General features: G+C 40.7%; 1 protein-coding gene across 2 annotated transcripts in view; it reads right to left on the bottom strand.

The window, feature by feature from the left end:
* FGF12 (fibroblast growth factor 12) overlaps window positions 1–22,366 on the bottom strand; it is a 364,960-nt gene that overhangs the window by 238,532 nt on the left and 104,062 nt on the right. Inside the window, exon 1 of one of the 2 annotated variants that reach the window (XM_061193266.1) lies at window positions 6,293–7,327. The exons of the other annotated variant lie outside the window; for it this stretch is intronic. Within the exon in view, the coding sequence (XP_061049249.1) occupies window positions 6,293–6,491 (199 nt within the window). The 5' untranslated portion in view covers window positions 6,492–7,327. Of the gene's footprint in view, window positions 1–6,292; window positions 7,328–22,366 lie in introns of those variants that run through there. 2 annotated transcript variants of the gene reach the window in all.

The raw sequence follows: 22,366 nt of genomic DNA, 5'->3' as shown, positions 1-22,366 counted from the left end.
AGGGGCAGAAGTTGTGAAGAAACTCTGTAAATCCTGAAGTTATACAGTCAAGGAAGTTATCATTAAAAGTTATTATTATATATGATTAATTTAGAGACATTTTGCATCTAAGGCTCCTCCCTCCCACAGATGCTTAGAAAGTGGCCTCAGAATCAGAGCCCTTTATTTATTTATTTATTTATTTATTTATTTATTTATTTATTTATTTTTAATTTATTTATCTATTTATTTTTGGCTGTGTTGGGTCTTCGTTTCTGTGCGAGGGCTTTCTCTAGTTGCGGCAAGCGGGGGCCACTCTTCATCGCGGTGCGCGGGCCTCTCACTATCGCGGCCTCTCTTGTTGCGGGGCACAGGCTCCAGACGCGCAGGCTCAGTAGTTGTGGCTCACGGGCCCAGTTGCTCCGCGGCATGTGGGATCTTCCCAGACCAGGGCTCGAACCCGTGTCCCCTGCATTAGCAGGCAGATTCTCAACCACTGCGCCACCAGGGAAGCCCCTCTATTTTTTGTTAACTTTTTATCTTTTTAGTTAATTTTTATTGGAGTATAGTTGCTGTACAATGTTGTGTTAGTTTCTGCTGTACAGCAAAGTGAATCAGCTGTATGTATTCATATCAATATAGCCTATCTTTTTTGGATTTCCTTCCTATTTAGGTCACCGCAAAGCACTGAGTAGAGTTCTCTGTGTTTTACAGTAGGTTCTCATTAGTTATCTATTTTATACATAGTAGTGTATACATGTCAATCCCCATCTCCCAATTCATCACACCATCACCCTGCCCTGGTATCCATACATCGTTCTCTAGGTCTGTGTCTCTATGTCTGTCAGAGCCCTTTAGATGTGCTGCATTTCTCTTTGGACAACAAGTAAAGCTCTGTAGCTTGATGGGTAGGCCATCAGATATAATCCAAAATGTAGTATATTAACTTGGTCTCCTATGTCTAATAAGACTGTTTATGAGAGTTCTCATAAAATCTATAATAATTCTAGAAAGAAGTCATAGCGAATATACATTATGACAAAGTACTCAAGAAAGAGACAAGAAAAGACTAATTACTATTAACAAATTTTTCAAACCAAATCAACACTGTAATATCTATGTAAAAATATGCTCTCAACAAGACTAACAGCAATAGTTTTTGACTATTAAGCCCAGTACTTTCTTTAAAATATAATTGTCTGAGACAAAGCTTTAGTTTCTAAAGATCTTTTAAAATATTTCTATTGCTTCCTCAAATACAGACTGCCTCATTTCCTGAAAATTGTTTTTCTAAGTCTGTTCAAGAATATCAACTTCATTAAAACTTAAAAGACTTAATCCTGAGTTATGGCTTGATGAGATCTCTGTGGGATGAAAGAAATCAAGAGATCACAGTACCTGCTATTTTAAAGTGATCTTACAATGGAAACATAATTTGTTGATGAGAATGCACTGCTGTAGAGAAAATAGGATTAAAAAAACACATACAAAATATCAGTTTAAACCCTAGGGTGGGTTTCTAAAGAGAAAAGCCTGGGTTTTTTTTAACAAGACATTAAGCCAAATATCATTTAATTAGGCTGATTTTGTAGTTCAGATATGAGTCATACTTTTAAAGTAGAAAATACAATAAAACTACTGGCTATAAATGTAAAGTATCACCTGTCATGTGAATGTATTCTTGATCTATATATTGACCAGAATTATTTCAATTTATAAAAATCTAATTTATATTCCATAAATTACATGATTAAGCATTTCTCCTTTTTTTGTCAGTTTTCTTCTTGAAGTTTCTATTTTCTGTGATGCTTCCTTCATCAACATCAAAGGATATATTTGATAGTAAAATTTTGAATGAGTATGCTATTAAATACTATACATCTACCAAAACAAGTCAGAAAAATACTAAAATATTTTGAGTAACCTCAATTTTTATAACAGAAACAAGGACTCAGAAACAAGCAGAAACAGGGACTCAGAAAAATGACAAATGAAAATCAACAAAATTTAGTAAAATTATAATCACTTCTTTGATTTATTTTATCCAGTCGGTATAAATATACTACATCATTCTTTAAGAGGGAGGTAATATAAAACCAAAAACTTAAGTTATGAAAAACATCTAATGTTTTTTAGGTGAGGAATTTTCCTGATTACTTCTGTTTTTTTAATGCTCTGGTTTGAGGGAAGGAATTAAATTATATAGAAAAATAATAAAATCACAAAATCACTTAAAATACATAGATTTAGACTTATCTAACTACTCTGTACTTTCCAGAGAGGCTCTCATTTGAAAACTCAAAGAGTGAAACGAATGATCTCCAAGGTTCCTGGCTGCTCCAACATTCAAAGATTCTATAAACACCTTTCCCTTCCCGACGGTGAATGCTATCCATTACCTGCAGCAACTCCTGAGTCAAAACATAAATAATTCTGGAGTCAGTCATTTGTACAGATGTTTCTATTCAAAAGTAAAACAAATATTGGAAATGAATGAGCCATGTAATTCACGTGGATGTGCTAATAGCTTAGATATGGCAAATTAAGTGGTATCAACATTTAAGCAAAATTCCAGCAGGTCTGGCTCATACAGGTATTTCACATATAAATAATTACTCAAGTAGTAATGACCATAGGAATGCTCCTTTCTTTATTAGAAAGTCCACAAACAGAAATGTTCTAAAGGCTTTTTTATGGTTCAGTGCTCTCAGCCAACGTGCCAGTTCAAGGTCTCCAACATTTCATTTCCAAAGAGCTACAGCCCACACAGTGCCTAAAGGGCTAACTATTCCTGCACTGTCTGTATGTCTTCACTGTTGGATTTACTTTTATAATGCAGACTGCTATAGGATAGTCACTTTATTTTTTTTAAATTTATTTTATTCAAGTAGAGTTGATTTACAATGTTGTGTTAATTTCTGCTGTACAGCAAAGTGATTCAGTTATACACATATTATACATTTTTTTCATATTCTTTTCCATTATTCAGTATCACAGGATATTGAATATAGTTCCCTGTGCTATACAGTAGGACCTTGCTGTTTATCCATCCTATTTATAATAGTTTGCATAGGATGTTCATTTTAGAACCCCAATTGCCTATGTCTCCTTCTACCCGTTACCTCCTCTATGAGACCGTATTCCTGTTCTAATTACAAAATAATAATGATAACAATCCTTAATGGTAAAAATAAATAATGCACAAAATTATTTCCATTCTTTGACAGAGGACACCCAGTTCATCATACTACCTTTTTCTGTGTTGTGTTGTGAAGTGCACAGGCAAGAAGAATCAACTGGATCAAGTTCTAGCCCCAATCTTTCCACAATCTAGATGTGCAATCTTGTATAAACCACCAACTTGCTGTGGCTCAAGGATTTCTTATCTTAGGAAGGATTTTGCTACACAATCCTAGTGTAAGCCATCACTGTGCTCCAGGGAGGGCACTCACAAAGCATCTGAGGTGCCCTGTGGTCCTGGAACTGCGCGATGGGAGGTCTTGCCCTGTCAATTGTCACATTTTCATAATGCAATATCATGATTTTGAAATCTGAGACCTTTACTGTGTAATTTCAGTATTCCCTCTGTGTTTATGAGGTTTCAACATGATATGCATCAGAACTTGGTGAGCTAAGACAAGGATTAAGAGACACTCAATGTGTCAGCCCTGAAACCAGAAATACAACCGTGGCCTTTCCCATCCAATACCTGGCTTAGCTTCACTGTTTCAGGCTCTCTCCCCTGGCAAGTCTGGTCCATGGAACTTGTGTCTCGACAGAAATTCAGAGTGGAAATTCTTTATCAGGACAAGTTATTCCACTTTACCATTTGTGACTCAGTTTGTACTTCACAGAATATGGCTTAGAAGGGCTAGTGAGTTCAAGGATAACTCAAATATTAAGTGAACATAACATCAAAGCGCTTGTAAAACAGATTTGCTCAGATAGTTTTTCATTTTGGTGTTTAGCAACTTCCTCCCAATCCAGCTAAAGAATCCTCTCTGGAATTGAGATGTGGAAGGTGCTATATCTCTCTATATAGGCTCATCCCATACTACGTGAATCATAGTCACTGACAGCAAATCAACAGATTAATTGTTTGGCTTTGTTAGTAACAATAACAGGACACTATCATCTTCCCCAAAAGCTCTGCTGCACCCTACGCTCCCATTCTTCTAAGTTAAGTTTCATAACAAACTGAAGTCCATGGTGGACAGAAACATGTGTGCTGCCTTTGCACTGGGCATGTCTTTACAGGTCCTGTCATCTCTCTGCCAGATTATTACTGTGACACTTAAGCTAAAGGAATTCACCAGTCATGATCCTCTTTGCCGAAATGTACACTAAGTAGATGAAAAAGAGGGAAAGATTAAATGAACATTGAAAAAAACAATAAACTCAGCAATTCCCTCAAAGTCTCTATTTTCTAATGAGTTGCTAAGGAAAAGGTCACAGGAAGCAATTTCCTTATGCAAAATTAAGCCATGCAAATCACCCATCTCCAAATCAACTTCAACAAAGATCAGTCGAGTTTATCTTAACCATTCACAAAAACAATCTACCTATCATCTTGATGACCTTGTTTGTAACTGAGGAGGCTGAGTAGGATCTATTCACAAACATTATTATCCCAACTAGAGTACAAGAACATACTTCAGAGACTGAGATATAAGAGTCACATGGAATTCAGAGCCTTGAAGCCCCTTGCAGACCACATAAGCCCTGAGAGAAAATGGCCCCCAAATGATCCTTGCACAACAATACAAGGGATTTGACTTCCCCCTAATATGAATTATTTACTGTGCAGAGATAACTCTAGTATTTTGCATACATCTTCCCTGTATAAAATGAACAGGCCATATTAATTGAATATAAAATAATAGGCTTTACTAGCTCCTGCCTTCAGATCATAATTATTTTTGTTTCCTCCTGAAATTTACTATTTCATCAACATCACGGAATAAGAAAATGAGACCACTAGGGAGTGAATAACGTCATGAAAACTCAATGGAAAAATGAGATGAGACGGCTTTTTCATAAGGCTTAATCCCAAATTTCTAAACTAATTCTGAGCCCCACTTGTCCAGACTTTCCAAGTGTTTTCTTCACCCAATGACCCTAGCCCATATGCTTCATTCCTGGAACCCAGGAGAACATCACAGTCAGAGTTGCAAAGATGCTAACCTAAACTAGTCACCTGATCACAGAGCAAGCTTTCTCTCGAGACAGTATTTCCTTTCAGTTGTCCACAGTAAGGGTAGATCATCTGCAGATTGCAAATGACCCTGTGGGCCACACCCAGAGGATCAATAAAGTCTGATGGAAGCACAGACTTTGGAAATTCTGCTTTCATTCTCTCAAGGTAGCCTGGCTTAAAATGGGAATAATCACTCTGAAATTTTGAGGTATCCAATTTCCCTTTGTAAACAGAGACACATCAAAGACCAACCATTTGAATTTAGGGCCAAAGAAGAGAATCAGCTTCAGAAAGGCCAGGCCTAGAAGATCTCTGATAAGTCTAAAGTTTTCTTTACACTCCCTGTGACCAAACTGCAGATACTATGTTGTTCCCGTAATGTCCCAAAAGTAAGTGTGAGTGTGCAAAGGATGGGAGTAATAGGACAGAAAAGTTAATGAGCAGAGCCATTGGAAACAATGAGAGTAATGGGAGGAAGAGAATAGGAAAAGGAGGTCTGTGTAAAAGGAAGTGAAAGGGCATGGGTAAAAATGCGGAGGTGAGAAATTGATCAGAATGTGAGAAAGACTGGACATGATGTGTTGCTAGAGAAAGATTTAGAAAAAGACAGTAAATTTAAGTTCATCTGGTGTCTACTAAGTGTCTATTATGTGTTAAGAATTGTGCTAAGTGTTATGAGAGACATAGGGAGGAAGGTTTATTTATATTTAGGTCCTCAGTAGGCAGATTAAACACTGGATGGATGGATGGATGGATGGATGGATGGATGGATGGACGGATGAAGGGATAGATGAGAAAGAGAGAGAGAGGAAGAATGAGGTGGTCACTGCCCTCAAGGACTCTACAAGCTCTATGGGACGAGGAGCATCTATATATGTAACTCTCACCCTAGTCAAACCGTGGTTTCATCAAGGTATAAAGTGTTTTCCTGAATATGGGACAAGACGCTATTAACTAACAGAGGGCGACTGAAAGATGTCTGAAAATTTTTGGAGAACGGGGGACAGAATGGAAGAGGGGGATCCTGGTTCTCTTCCATGGATGCCCCCAGGTGCTTTTCAGAAGGGGAGGGGGGTGTCAGCCTCTAGGGAGCCCACCGTCTGTATCTCTACTGACCTGGTCTCCGCCTCACTGGCCTCTTGCGGCCGCTGCAGAAGCGCACTTTGCTGAATACCCCGAGGACGTGCCTCTCGCACAGGGAGCGCCCGTCTTTGCTGGGGCTGGAACGGCGCTTGGAGGCCGACACCCGGTCGCTGTTGGACTCCCTCGCCTGTCGCTTCTGCCGGATCAAGGAGCTGGCTATCGCTGCAGCCATAGCTGCTCAGTGCGGGCCCCAGGCCCCGGGTTCCACTGCGCCCTCGGGATCACGCTCCGCCGAGGCGAGGGCAGGACCTCGGCGGCCTGGAGGGACAGGGCAGGCGCGGGGAGGCAGTGCTAATATTTGAGAAGGCCGCAGTACCGAAAACCCGGCGCCCACAACGTTTAGTCAGAGTCTGGGCAGTGGCGACAAAATGTGTGAAAATCCAGATGTAAACTTCCCCAACCGCTGGCGGCGGGGGCGGGGCCGTCCCAGGCCTTCCTGTTAACTAGACTCTTGCACCCCAAACTTGCACCCCAAGGCGATCCGCGTCCAAGGGGCAGTGGGGAGTTTGGTCACACTGCGCTCGGAGTACCAAGTGGAAAGGGAAGGAGGATGTCCAAAACAACAAGCCGTGCCTCTGTTGGAGAGGCGCAAGCGTTGTAAGGTGTCCAAAGTATATCTACACATACATACATATAAAACCCGTTTACAAAGCAATCTGGACCGAGGCGGGTAGCGTGCCCCCGGTAGAAAATACTAAAAAGTGAATAAAACGTTCCTTTAGAAAACAAGCCACCAACCGCAAGAGAGGAGAGGAAGGCAGCAATTTAACTCCCTGCGGCCCGCAGTTCTGGAGATTAGGAGGTCTGTCCCGGCTGGGTGAGGTCTACGGAATGCATCGCACCGGCTGCGGTTCTCCCGGGGCCCGCCGCCCGAGTTCTGGAATTCCGAGAGGCGCGAAGTGGGAGCGGTTAGCCGGAGTCGGGGTAGGGGCGCCAGGCGGGGGCAGCTGTTTCCAGCTGCGGCGAGCGCGACTCCCCGCCAGCAGCGCTGCAAGGAGAGCGGGAGGCGCGGGAGGCGAGGGAGGGGGGAGGGAAGGAGGGACGGGGAAAGAGGAAGGGAGGGAGGGAGGGAGATCCTCGAGGGCCAGGCACCCCTCCGGGAGAAACCCGCGAGAGGCGAGCGCCGCGGATACGCGGGGTCCCGAGAGCAGGTGCTCTTTCTCTTTCCTCTTTCTTTCTGGCACAAGACGGGCACAGTTGGTGATTATTTAGGGAATCCTAAATCTGGAATGACTCAGTAGTTTAAATAAGCCCCCTCAAAAGGCAGCGATGCCGAAGGTCTCCTCTCCAGCTCGGCGCCCACACGCCTTTAACTGGAGCTCCCCGCCATGGTCCTCCCGGGGCCGCCGCACCGAGCCGCTCTCCGCACAGGCTCAGAGGGAGCGAGGGAAGGAGGGGGCGCCCTAGCGAGCTCGGGATCAGGTCGTCGCCGCGCTGCCCGGGGCCCCCAGGCTCGCGCGGCCCGGCAGTCGGCGGCTCACAGGCATCAGATCAGATGGGGATTACCCGCCGGACGCGAGGCCGATCACTCAGTCCCGCGCGGCCCATCCCGGCCGAGGAAGGGAGGGACCCTCGCGCTGCGAACACCCGCGCGGCGGCTCGGGTGGGGCGGGGGCTGGCTGCGGGCGACGTCTGCTCGAGGCGGCTGCGGCTCCGCTTCGGAGCTACCCACCATGGTCTGGCGCCCCGGGCGCAAGAGGGGCCCCCTAGGCCGCCGGGTCTGGGGGGCGGGAGGCGGCCGAGTGTACCACTGGGGCCCTCGGGTCCCGACGCATACTCTGCGGCCGGGGCCAGGAAGCAGGTGCGGGCTGCCGCCAACTCGGCCAACTTGCTGCGCGGGTGGCAGCTGGGAGCCGCGGGCTAGGGGGCTGCCCCCCGCCGCCTCCTCCCCAGGCCCCGGAGGGGGCGCTCAGGGCTGAGTCCCATTCGGGGGCTGAGGCTCCAGGCGCGCCGAGCCGCACCGGCTCCTGGACGCCACCGCCGCCGCCTAGCCGGCTCGCTGCGTTGGAGCGCCGGCTCGCTGCGTTGGAGCGCTAGCTCCCCAGGAAACTCCAGGCAGGGACGACCGCCACCGAGACGGAGGGTGGGACGAAGCGCGGGCGGCCGCCGGTGTACCTTTGGCACTGCTCGCCCACCCGCTGAGAGCTTGGGAGCGCCCAGGTGGGGCCAGCCTGGGGGCCAGGCTCCCAGAGCGCAAGGAAGCGCAGAGAGCTCGGGTCCTCCTCCCCTCCCTCGCGCCCTCTGTTCCCAGACTCTTCCCCCTCCCTGCCGTCACCCCTCTCCCCCTTCTCCGTCTTCTGTCTTTCCCCTTTTCTCCTCTCTACGCAATCCTACGTGATTCAGGTTTGTATGAGAAATTCTCAGAGGCAGAACGAAGGAACTGCAGCTCCGGTCGGCTCTGTCCCGTCCCTCCCCCAAGAGAAAACACTACCGGCCCGTTAAAGGATCCCGGGTACACAGAGAGGGGCGAGGGGTGAGGCGCCAACAAAGCAGTCTGCCGTCTCGCCAGTAAGCTGAAGCACAAAGAATTCTCTTTTTAGAAAGGAAGGCAGCGGACACTGGAGAAAGTAACAACGGCCTGTTGGGTCCACCTTCAGCACATTTTGGAACAGGAAAAAGTGTCTCCATATTTGAGGAACCCAGATCTCTGGTTTCTATCAGGAAACGTGCAAAACAGGCTCAATCCTTAAAATGAGGAACCAGGTGAGCACCCTGCACAGAGGGGAGGATGGAGGTGGAGTGAGAGGGTGACTGTGGACAAGGGCAGTCAACAACCAGCTGCGGAGGGCAATCGGGTCTCTAGGAGTGCTTGTGATGACAGCTGGATGCAACAGAAAACTCAGCGGAGAAGATAATGTCACCCAAGTTAAAACGCAGCATGAAAAAATTTGGAAACATAAAGGAGTAGTCATGCTAAGGCCTGGAAGTGGCTATTAGTCATACTTAGTATCTCTCTTCAATCAGTCTTCAAATATCCCTAGTCTCTCCCCTTAACAGACATTTCGCTAAGCATCAAGGGTAGTGCCAAAAGATTTAATGGATGATTTCCAAGCAGAAACACGTATGTTGGAAATACCCTAAGAGTGGTCAAGGAACGTGAAGGCCCTGGCAGCTGCTGAGAATGGATGTGGGCTGTGGAGAGGGCCCAGGAATTCTCTAGATGTGGGCACAAACCTGTGGGCCTAGTAGAAGGAGAAGAATTGAGGCCTGTGAGGCTGTTTAGAGCAAGCACTGTGTTAAACAGCCCCACCACGTCTGGGGGCCTGGACCTTGCATGCTGCAGCTGGACATAACACAGGCAGACAGGTTTATGAGGCAGACAGCTGGGAGGAGGATTAAATAGGCAAGGCGCCCTGAGAGGGGGGAATCCCAGCTGTCAATGGGGAGCACCACATCCCCTGCAGCTGTTCAGTGTGCCTGAATAAGGGCAGTAAACTTGGGATTCTAACAGTACATAACAGGGGAAAAAGATACACACACACACACACAAGCAGGCGACCACACACAGACCTCTTCTCCAAAAGTGAAGCCAGCCAAATACATTTTCAAAAGTGCATCTGGATGTGGTAAGGGACATTACTGAAAATCAATTGTTATCACTGTCAATGATACGGGAAATGTTCTGGGAACATCTGGGAAATGTTCACATTTCACAGATAAAATTACGTGTTTTCCTTCCTTGGCTACCACGAGGCTTGTCTTATTCTTGAGGAAGGCAGGTACAAATAGTACTGGCTGGCTTTGGGGGCTCCTTGCCTCTTGCAGTTCAACACCCAAAAAGAAAAAGGTCAGCTAAGGTGAGGAATCCAGAGAAATGGGCGAGAGGGGTGTATAGTGAGGTCTTGAGAAAATCACTGCTAAACTCTGAGTCTTTTTCTTATCCTCAAGATGGGAATAACATTCCCATCTACCTCACAGAACTGAATATGTATGTGCAAGCATTCTGAAAAGTGGAAAATGCCAAATGAGTAAAAGAGATGATGACAGTGTTTATTTTTTTAAGAAAATGCATGATATTCTTCTGAGATGCTTTTTTTAAATGTAGATTCCTGATGGTTTCTCAGAACGTGAAACAGAAATCTCTCTGAATAGAGCCCAGGAATTTTGAGTTTTTGACAAGTTCTTCAGGTGTCAAAGTTTGAGAGATATATAGATATAGATACATTTTAGATAACACATAATCCTAGAAGGGAGAAATAAACTCAGACTCTCAAAAATTTAACACACTTTACTAGAACTACCGTCTGTGCCTGCCCCCTCCCCCCCAAAAAAAGGGCCTGGAAAGAGAATGTGTGTTCTCTAATCTTTGAGTGTGTTAATTTTTTTTTCCTGTAGGTTTATGAGACATGAAAGATGTTTTGAGGCAGAAGGTAACCAGTGTAGCAGCACAGGATAGAAGAGGGTGATGGGGGAAGAGATGAAAAAGCAGATAACAGTTGCTGTTTGAAGTATTCTTTGTCTTGACATGACAGCATCGTTAGGCATTTAAGGAACAAAATGAAAGCAATAAATGCTAGCTTTCTGAAAGTGACATTCCATGTCTTTAGATCGCTACTAAGAGAATGTGGTGTTTTCAATTCAATTAGACAACAAAAACTTTACTTCTTCCCTTGCACTCCTGTGGCTATCGTCAGGGTGCTTTTTAGCTGTTGAGCCCTTTAACTCATCATCAGCATCATTTACTTCATTTCTCCAGTGAGAAGAAGAGGTAAATACAGGGAAATCTGAGAAGTTAGGTCCTATTTACATGGCTGTTGAGATCAGAAGCAATACCCTCGTTAATTTTTTTATATTCAGAAATTCAGGGACTTCCCTGGCGGTCTAGTGGTTAAGACTTCGCCTTCCAATGCAGGGGGTGCGGGTTTGATCCCTGGTCGGGGAGGTAAGATCTCACATGTCTCGCAGCCAAAAACACCAAAACATAAAACAGAGGCAATATTGTAATAAATTCAATAAAGACTTTAAAATATGGTCCACATCGAAAAAAGAAAAAAAAAAAAAAAAGAAATTCATTAGTTTCCTACCTGGGCCACTAATTCTCGTAAGTTTTCCTTCATGGTTACTAGGACATTTCCAATATCTTTGCATTTGGGGTTCAGGAATGAGATTACATCAACCTACTGATGATTTAATTAAAATAATCAGGTCATTCTGAAGGGCAATATCTCAGGGATAACAATACCTTGACTTTTTTGCTCTATTTTTGAACAACTGGAGAATTTCCATTTACAATTCTGAAGACAGCGTAGGTGGAAGCAGTTGAATTACTTGGAGAAAGTTGCCAGATACATATTGAAAGGATAATTATATTTATATTTCTGACCTCCCTTCAAACAAATAAAACATGGTCTTACTCATCTCCATATTTTTAAGTCATCTCTGTATTCTAAAGGGAAAAAATACAGAATGTTGAATAGTTTTTCCCTTATTTATAGGCCAAGTCTTTCAACTCCTAAACCAAACTATTAGGACCACTGCAGTCATTCACTTGAAACCTTGAATTGGGCACAGATTGCATCCAAGGCCCTGTTTCAGTTACCAAGGGGAACTCTTTACACCTCTACATTCTCCCTGCCCTCAACAAGCTTATAGTTCATCCCATCATGATCTTATTTGGCTCCTGTCTTAATCACCCACTCGCTGTATGAAACCAGACAAGTTATTCAATCTCCAAACCACATCTGTAAAATACATCAGTGATAATGACACGAGCAGTACCTATCTAACTGGGTTGCTGCAAGGCTCAAAGAAGATGTGACCATAATGTAAAGTATTAGAATGAGCACGCTGTCATTAAAATATCCATTTAAATCAAGTCTCTCCTATAAAATCCAGACTTCCCAAAACAGGAAAACATAGCTTGTGATTCATACACACCATCATTCACTCCTGGACATAACGTATTTAACAAAGGCTGGAAATCTACTTGAAATGAATGATTAACCTTGACATTGTAATGGCAAACAAAATTTTCATTAGCGGAATAGTGTCAATGTCCTTGTCTGTTGGGAACACAAAGGAGCCAAAAAGAAAAAGTGTCTCCATATTTGAGGAACCCAGATCTCTGGTTTCTATCAGGAAACGTGCAAAACAGGCTCAATCCTTAAAATGAGGAACCAGGTGAGCACCCTGCACAGAGGGGAGGATGGAGGTGGAGTGAGAGGGTGACTGTGGGCAAGGGCAGTCAACAACCAGCTGTGGAGGGCAATCAGTCTCTTCTCATATATCATCCTGCTCTGAGATCAGGCCCCTGACTCAAACCTTGGTGAATATGAGCTCACCAGCCTCTGACACTGCAAGCTTGACGGGCAGAAGAAGACCTTTTCTCCATGAATATTATCCCATACAATGGCTTTACTTCCATTTCCTTTTCTCTTTCAGATTGTCAGTTAAAATAGGTTGGCAACAGCAACATAAACAATTACTTTCCAATAATTTGTGAATTCCTTTATGGTGCTTTATTCAACAGTTCAAAATTGAATTACTACAAGTTATATGTTTGTCTGGTTTTGGTCATCTCTCAAAATAAGAAAGACAGTATATTTAATTCTTCTTTATGACACAGATTAAGGGTAGTATCCTTATTGCCCAAGTAGAGAAATTATCAATGTTTTGAAGAATGTCTGTTTTAATAAGAAACATAAGCTATAAATAATGTGAGCCAGGGCTAAGCTCCCTGCAGGGTTCTAACTGCATTGCAATTATTGACACATTGAATCCTTATAGCAACCCTATGAGGTATGGTCTGTCATTATCCTCATTTTATAAATGAAGAAACTGGGGCACAGAGAGGTTACATTGCTTAGTCAGTCACCCAGTTAAGAATTGGTAGAGTTCAAGTGTAACTAATTTATTTCCAGAGCTCCTCTTTTATCCTCTATGTTACACTATATGTCAATAAAAACATGATATCATGAATAATTATATTCATGTAATACAATTTAAAATAAGAATGTAATTATCATTTGCATTGATATAGTCTTTTACTGTTTAGAAATCATTTTCACATGTATTATCTCACTGAGTTTCTTAACAACCTTGTGAGGAAAATTAAGGAGATAATAATAACTCAATTTTACAGATAAATTGAGACTCCAGTAAGTGATGTAATCTCCCAGGGTCACACAAGAGATGAGTGAAGATACATGAGTTTAATCCAGGTCTTCTGACCTCAATGTCTCTCATGTCCCAATTAAGGTCACATAAAGAAAAAATGGGAATGTATGTGTCCTTTCATTCACTGACCTCTAGTGCTCCCCTAGGAGGGTTTCACATCTTATAAATGACCTTGAAGAGATCATTCAATGTTGGAAAGAACCAGGGGACTCAAGTGTCCCAAATCTCCTCCCTCTGCAGCTTTTACATCTCTCTGGGCCAGGGAACTAAGATGGTGGTTTTCTCACCCTTGGCATAGGAGGGCATTCTTTGGTTCTGAGATTGTGGCCTCCAAATACTCTCCTCCTTAGTTCAGTAATTTAAGTTGAGCTTCATGAGAAAACTACAGGGAAACTAAATCAAAACAGAAATTAGAGAAATCTGTAAGAGGATAAAGTTACACTTTTTCCATTCCTATTCCTAAAAAAATGTACATTGGTTTGGCTTAAAACACATGTTTGGCACTTGGTTATTTTCCTTCCTAGCTGGATTGAAGATATTAAAAAACTGCCCCAAGTGATTCTCCATCATTTTAGCCCTTTTCTAATTTCCAGTGTCACCGATTCAGTGATACCCCTTCCTTCTAGATGAGTAATGTAGCTTGAAGATCCTCATAAGAATGTAAAACCCATAAGGAGAGGAAGATTGTCTATTTTATTTACTTTCCTATCTCCAGTGCCTAAAATATCACTTAGTATATAGCAGATGCTCAATAAATACTTAAATGAATTAATTAATGAATTCATCCATCCATCTTTTTAAGTTTAAAATGAAACATTTATTCTTATATCAAGAAACAAACTCAAACAAACAAACAAACTCAAAGCTAATTCAAGGGTAGCCTCCACATTTCCAACTTGATCATTTTGCTTCATCAATACTCTCAAAAATCTGCCTAAATTCAATCCATCTATTAAAATTGGATAGCCTGAGAGGGTACATGGTACCTAGATTTCTGCCCTGACCAACCTCCACCCCTATATTTAGGTGTAGAGTTTCAGTTCTGATCTTTCCCTCTCTTCTCTCAATTTCTCTCTCTCTCCCTCTCTCTCTCTCTCTCTCTTTCTCTCTCTCTCTCTCTCTCACACACACGCACACACACACTCACAATCAGAGAAGAAAAGGAATATAATTATGAAAAAAGAGAGCACAGGCATCAGATAAAATGAGTAGTCAATTTTTAAAGTCTCAGAATATGATCAAAATGACCTTAAAATCGTTTGATAATCCTAACATTCATGCTGTCACCCATCTGTACTGAGCTGCTTTCTCCATAGACCTAGTTGCTCCATTTCTAATTTTAGATTCCAAATTTTCAGGGGATGGATCTTGTTGAAATAGCAGTCTCTTACAGCACCCAGCACATGAATGACACTCAAATTATATTATTAAAATTGTCATAAATTCACATTTTGTCCTCTGTGTGCACATAGCACTGGGCTCTGCGAAAATAACAAGTAGTGAAAGACCTCACTGATCCTATTTGATATTTAATAAGATTTTATTGGAAAGAACTGAAATATACAATCTGGTTAGAGAAAACTGTCAGGGGATCAAATGGGAGTTTGGACAAGGTGACCAGTAAGGTCCTTTTTAGTCCTAACTTTTTAGAATTCTCTAAAAATAAAATATAAAGTAGAAAGAATATGTGATTTAGAATAATCTTTCTTTGCATAATGTTACTTTGTGTGAGCCTAAGTCTATTTGCCTGTAAAATGACCTAGATTACTTAAAATAATATATTGAAAAGATAACACTGGTTTTTGAAACAAGGAACAGTATGCACGACTGAATGAATAAATGAATGAATGGATGGGTAGATGAGTAGATGGATGTATGAAAAGTAGCATCATTCATCTACAAACCTCTAAATTCACATTGTTAGGCTAAACAAAATAACTCAAAACAAAAAATAAAAATATTTGGCAAGCTTCCTTTTGGAATGCTGTGGAGACAAGAAAATGTTCAAAAATTCCAGAGTAGTAAATGAAAGCACTCAGTAAAGTTCTAAGTTATTCACTTAACAATCATTTTCACATAAAGTTATACTCCCCTGTGCTTAATTTTGCCCACTAATACAGCATATGCAACATGAAATCAAGAGGATACTGGTGTAGATGGTTGTGTGTTTACCCAGTCAAAGCCAAGATAGATAGATAGATAGTTGTAAATAAGCATTTCAGTGCTCAGATATCCAGAAAGGAACAAGATGATTGCATAAGCATATTTATTTAAACAGCATTTGGAGCAAGATGGAGAAATAATATTTTTGTAATGTTTTGGACAAGATATTAGTTTTTAAACATGCAGTATTAGCTAGATGGGATCTCATAAGGTCATAATCCCATTCTAGACAACGTATACATATTGTCATCACTAGAAACCATAGAAAAGAAACCTCTTTAAACGAAAGCTAGAAAATTGTCTCTAGTTGGTTGAGTATGCTAAGAATACAGCAATGGAGAAGAGGGCCATTCCTTTCTCTTCATTTTGACAGTTCTTCCTCTCATCCCTAAAAAGGAAAAAGACAAGGAAATAGCCATAGCTGGCTTTTAAAAGATAAGTAACCAGAGCATTTATTATTTTCTGAGGACAAAAGCCAGGGAAAGAATGTTGACTTTATGTTAAAAATAGGTGGATTTTATTATAAAAAAGATTCTAAATATGATCTATATTTAAGAGTAGAAATAGAATTTGGGAGTGAGAATCATGACTTACATTTTTTGTTCCTGTGAGGATCTAGTACATCACTTTGACTATAGTAGATGCTCTGTAAATGTGTGTTGATTTAATTTTGACTTGAAAGTAATACATGCTCAGGATGAGTAAGAACAGTCTCAAGTTTTACCTTAAGCAAAACCTTAGGCATACTTTTATTAATAGTGGTATCACCTTTAGTCTCTGATAGCATCAGTTAAGTAGTGGCTATGAAAAAAAAGAAAGAAACAAACAAATGTCTGGTATAGAGGAAAACACATGGTCTTAATCTGGGAATGTGTTTTCCCTTATCCCCTTTGTGCATCTAGCACAGATGTTGGGCTACCTTTTTCTGATGATGCTATGCTGATAAAACCCTAGTGGAAACCCACAACATTCTCAGAAGGGGAAGATTTATTCCCTAAAGTGAGTAGAAAGTCATAGTTTCAGGCATCAGATAAAAAAAAGATATGGGCTTGGGAAGGTGCATTTAACTCACGGAGTAAGGTATGCTCTTCTTTTTTGTACCTGGATTTTGAGTAATCCATCCACACTTAAAGTTTTCCTGACCGTCAAGGGAAGAAATCCTCTACCAAACAGAATCAGGCGAGAAATTATATAGGAAAACAACCTCATAGAGACTCCTAAGACACTAGTCTAGAGCTGTGGACTCCAGAGAATGAACCATATCAAGTTATCTAGATGTTAGTTGAAAATTATCTCTGTGTTGTAATCTCCTTTGTTACACACTGGCCTTCAGTAAAGCCTTATATTAACCCCAATTTTTAGGTCAGTCAAGGAATCATTGGGTTTTAGTTCAGGTCTTTTAGTTCAAATCACTCAAAAACATAAACTGAAACCTCTACATTCGAAGTATAGGTTAAAAGTATTTGATAAAAACTCTCACCAAAGTGGGTTTAGAGGGAACATATATCAACATAAAAGAGGCCATTAAGAAAAATCCATAGCTAACATCATACTCAAAAATAAAAAGCTGAAAGCCTTCCTGCTAAATCCAGGAATAAGACAAGGATGCCCACTCTCACCATTTCAGTTTAACATATTATTGGAAGTCCTAGCCACAGCAATCAGATGAGAAAAAGAAATAAAAGATATACAAATTGAAAAGGAAGAAGTAAAACTGTCACTATTTGCAGATAACATGACACTTTATATAGAAAACCTTAAAGTCTTCACCCCAAAACTATTAGAACTAATAAATGAATTCAGCAAAGTCTCAGGATATAAGATTAATACACAGAAATTTGTTGCTTCTCTATACTAATAATGAACTATCAGAAAGAAAAAGTAAAAAAGCAATCCTGTTTAAAATCACATTAAACAGGATTTTAATTATTTTAAAAAGAATAAAATACCAAGGAATAAACTTAACCAAGGAGGCTATAAAATACTGATGAAGGAAATTGAAGATGATGCAAAGAAATGCAACAATATCCCATGCTCTTGGATTGGAAGAATTAATATTGTTAAAACAACCATACTACCCAAATCAATCTAAAGATTTAATGCAATCCCTATCAAAATACCCATGACATTTTTCACAGAACTAGAATAATCCTAAAATTCATATGGAACCACAAAAGATCCTGAATTGCAAAAGCAATCTTGAGAAAAAAGAACAAAGCTGGAGGTGTCACTCTCTCAGACTTCAGACTATACTACAAAGCTATAGTAATTAAAACAGTATGGTACTGGCATAAAAACAAACACATAGATCAATGGAACAAATAGCCCAGAAATAAACCTACATACCTATGGTCTATTAATCTACGACAAATGGGGCATGAATATACAATGGAGAAAAAGCAGTCTCTTCAATAAGTGATGCTGGGAAAACAGGACAGCTACAGTAAAACAATGAGATTAGGACATTTTCTTATACCATTTACAAAAATAAACTCAAAGTGGATTAAAGACCTAAATGTAGGACCAGAAACCATAAAACCCCTAGAAGAGAACATAGGCAGAACACCTTGACATAAATTTTTGCAATATTTACATGTATTTTTGGATCTGTCTCCTAAGGCAAAAGAAATAAAAGCAAAAATAAACAAATGGGACCTAATTAAACTTAAAAGCTTTTGCACAGCAAAGGAAATTATCAACAAAATGAAAAGATAACCAATAGAATGGGAGGACATATTTGGAAATGATATAACTGACAAGGAGTTAATATTAAAAATATATAAATTGCTCATACAACTCAGTATCAAAAAAAGAAAAAAAAACGCCCAACCAAAAATATGGGCAGTAGACCTGAGTAGACATTTTTCCAGTGAAGACATATAGATGAATAACAGAAACATAAAAGGATGTTCAACATCACTAATTATTAGAGAAATGCAAATCAAACAAAGAGCTATCACCTCACACCTCTCAGAATGGCTATCATCAAAAAGTCTACAAATAAATGTTGGTGAGGATGTACACTGTTGGTGGGAATGTAAATTAGCACAACCACTATGGAAAACAGTATTGAGGTTCCTTAAAAAACTAGAAATAGAACTACCATACCACCCAGCAATTTCACTCCTGCGTATATATCCACAAAAAATGAAAACACTAATTCAAAAAGATACAGGTACCCCAATGTTCATAGCAGCTCTACTTATAATAGGCAAGATATGGAAGCAACCATATCTTGTGTCCATCAATAGATGACTGGATAAAAAAGATGTGAGATATATATATATATATATATATATATATAGAATAGAATATTACTCAGCCATAAAAAAATGAAATTCTGCCATTCTGAGCAACATGCATGGACCTAGAGAATATTATGCTGAGTGAAATAAGTCAGAGAAAAACAAACACTGTGTGATATCACATATCTAAAGTGTAATAACAATGAATGTATACAGCAAAACAGAAACAAACTCACAAATATAGAAAACAAACTAGTGGTTATCAGTGGGGAGAGGGAAATAGGGAGGGGCACATTAGGGATATGGGATTAAGAGACACAAACTACTAAGTATACAATAGATAAGCACCAAGGATATCCTGGATAGCACAGGGAATTATAGCCATTATCTTGTTAACTTTTAATGGAGTATAAACTGTAAAAATACTGAATCACTATGCTGTACACCTGAAACTAATAAAATATTGTAAATCAACTATACTTCAATTAAAAAAATAGTATTTGAGGGAAAGGAAAGATAGGGTAGAAAAGAGAAGGGAAAACTAAGGCTTATTAGGCACCTGCAATGCACCAAGCACAGTACTGGGCTCTATACAGGTTCTTTTACTTAATCTTCAGGGTAACCACATAAGGCCAATATTGTTATCCACATGTACAATGAAAAAACTAAAGGTCAGAAAGGTTAATTAATTGTCTGAAGTATGGGTCTGGTCAAGAATTCAAATTTAGTTTAGCTGACACCAAATCCAAAGCTTTCTTCGTGACTTTTTAGATGATGAAACCACAATATGAATTTATAAGGGGACTATCTATACTCTTAAAGTGTTAGAAAAGTTAAGATAACCCATGAGTTAAGGCCACTCAGAATCTAAGTCAGAGGCATCCACGTTGCTCGTTCTCTGGTGATCATGACCACATTTGAAGTACCAGTTTAATAACTAGAGCCAGGGAAAGAGAAATTGAGGAAAGTTGATGTCTATCTTCAAGCATCTGAAACATTCTTATTAAAAAAAGAAAGGCACCTTGTGTGTCCAGAGGCAAACTTGGATTTCATTAAGCAGTTATATACAAGGAAGTACAGAGCAACCATCAGATAGATAGACTGCTTCCCAAAATGGGAAAGTAAGTTTCCCATCACCAGAGACTTTCAAGTCAAGATCAGGGACAAAACCACAGGAGGAGGGTTCCAAGAGCTGAAATGGGTATTCTATAAAATGGTTACAGTCAGCATTGCTAAGGTAAACAATGAATCAAAATCACTGTAGGCTGCATCCAAGGCAATACTTGGCAAAACTTTTTTAAGAAAGTGAAAAGGTAATGATTAATGAATGGTGAAACTGACTGCTACTGGGAAAGAGTGACAGTAAAATGGATTCCAGATTCAAGGACACAGTCAAAGAAAGCAGATCAGGATAACTGCGAAGAAAGCACAGGGCTAAGACTTCTTTTATATGGCATGAACATGTGTCGCAAAGGCCACATAGCTGATCAGCCGCATAGCTGATCAAAGGTGTCACTTCTTAACAAACAGTTGAAAGGTTAAATGATATTGTTCCCTTGAGTTGTGGCATTCTAGACTAAGGGAAAGAAAACATATGAACCTATGAAAATGTAAGTGAGGAAAGCACCCCAGGAAAGGCCAGTGTAAGAAGCCCCTATGGTGTGAATCAAAACCACAGTGAATTCTGCAGAGGATGGTCATTGACCCTTCTGGATTCCTCTGTAGGAAAGATCCCACATTGAGATAGGAGACTTAAAAGTAACCAAAAGTTAATGAGCTTAACAAAGGAAAAGGATTAGGAGGGCAAAGAATAGTGTTAGCAACTCTATGAGTTCCCTGCACAGAAGGGCTTCTGTAGGTAAACTGTTAGGCCCACCACAGAGAGTGTGAAAATACTTATTTGCCCTGAAGATGCAGTTGTCTGCTACAAGATCAACTACTTCTACCATGAGTAATCATAGAGAAATCTGGAGACTCAATTTATGGTAGAAAGAAGGAAATACTTAAATCTTGGTACATATAGTATCTTTGCCTTCACTTTTTAGAATGAAAAAGGAGAACCACAACTCTGGAAAACTCAAAACCAGTTTGAGAAAACTTATTATAAACTGAGAAAAATTCTTACAAAATGATTTGGAACTAAATATCCCAAAGCATGGCGAGGAAGACGGCGAGATATTGGATGGTGGATTCCCAGTTGTCACATTCATTAAGTTAGGAATTTGGTAAGGCAACCATCCCACTTCCTGCTTGACAATTTGTTTTTTTTAACTTTATTTATTTATTTATGGCTGTGTTGGGTCTTCGTTTCTGTGCGACGGCTTTCTCTAGTTGCGGCAAGTGGGGGCCACTCTTCATCGCGGTGCGCGGGCCTCTCACTATCGCGGCCTCTCTTGTTGCGGAGCACAGACTCCAGACGCGCAGGCTCAGTAGTTGTGGCTCACGGGCCTAGTTGCTCCGCGGCATGTGGGATCTTCCTAGACCAGGGCTTGAACTCGTGTGCCCTGCATTGGCAGGCAGATTCTCAACCACTGCGCCACCAGGGAAGCCCCGACAATTTTTAATTTACTGTACACAAAGTATTATCTTCAAAACTGGAGAGTAAGCATGTGTCCCACTAGGAGGCATTTTTGAGAAGAAAGTTGTGTCACCACAGAAAGGTCATTTAACCTTGGGGCATCCGTTTACTCGTCTATAAAATTAGAAAGTTTTAAAAGAATAACTGATGATATGTATGTTTTAAGTTCTCTAATGAAAGGTTACTTTTGGAAGGGTCCTGAAACCAGGAGTGACATTTAGTTAGGTATTCTATATAACAACAAAAAAAAGTATAGAATATAAAGTACCCAAATATGTTCTATGTGATCACTTACTCGAAAAAGAAAGGACATTAGTAGCTGTAGCAAAGACTGTCATGAGAATAAATGACTCTGATCCCCATGATACTCTCTGAAGCTGCTAAATTCTCTCAATTTTGGTTCAAAATGCGTTCCTCTATCTCTGAGTGAGTGGTGGTGGAGGAGGAATAAGAAACGATGAAGTGGTCTATTAACTGCAAAGATGGCACAAAGTAAAATAAAGCTGTTCCCATCACAGGTGGACTTCAGAGGTGGTTGTTGTTGCTGGGTTTTTTTTTCCTGTGTGCAATATCTCGGATGACTGTTAAGAAGCAGTTTTGTAAAAATGCAGATGAAAGAAAGAGATAATTCTATAGTGAGGAGAGTCAACAGAAGCAGTGTCTTCCAATAGGCCTACTCCTAGCCTGAGCTGAAATCTCATTTTCATGCTATTTGCTCAATATGGAACCTTGGACAAATTATTCCTCCTCTCTAGGTCTCCATTTTCTCATACTAAAAATGAGATTAACCAGATGAACGCCAAGGTTTCCTCCCTCTCTAAAATCCTGTGACTCTATATACTCACCCACATCATACCACATATGTGACACAAACTAGGATATTCCCTTTTATCCTCCTTTTAACTTCAGGGTGGTTAACTAGAGTAAAAGGAGTGATCAGTTATC

Source organism: Eubalaena glacialis, chromosome 6, assembly GCF_028564815.1.
Source record: "Eubalaena glacialis isolate mEubGla1 chromosome 6, mEubGla1.1.hap2.+ XY, whole genome shotgun sequence".
Lineage (NCBI taxonomy): Eukaryota > Metazoa > Chordata > Mammalia > Artiodactyla > Balaenidae > Eubalaena > Eubalaena glacialis.
This window is presented reverse-complemented; position numbering and strand designations above follow the sequence as displayed.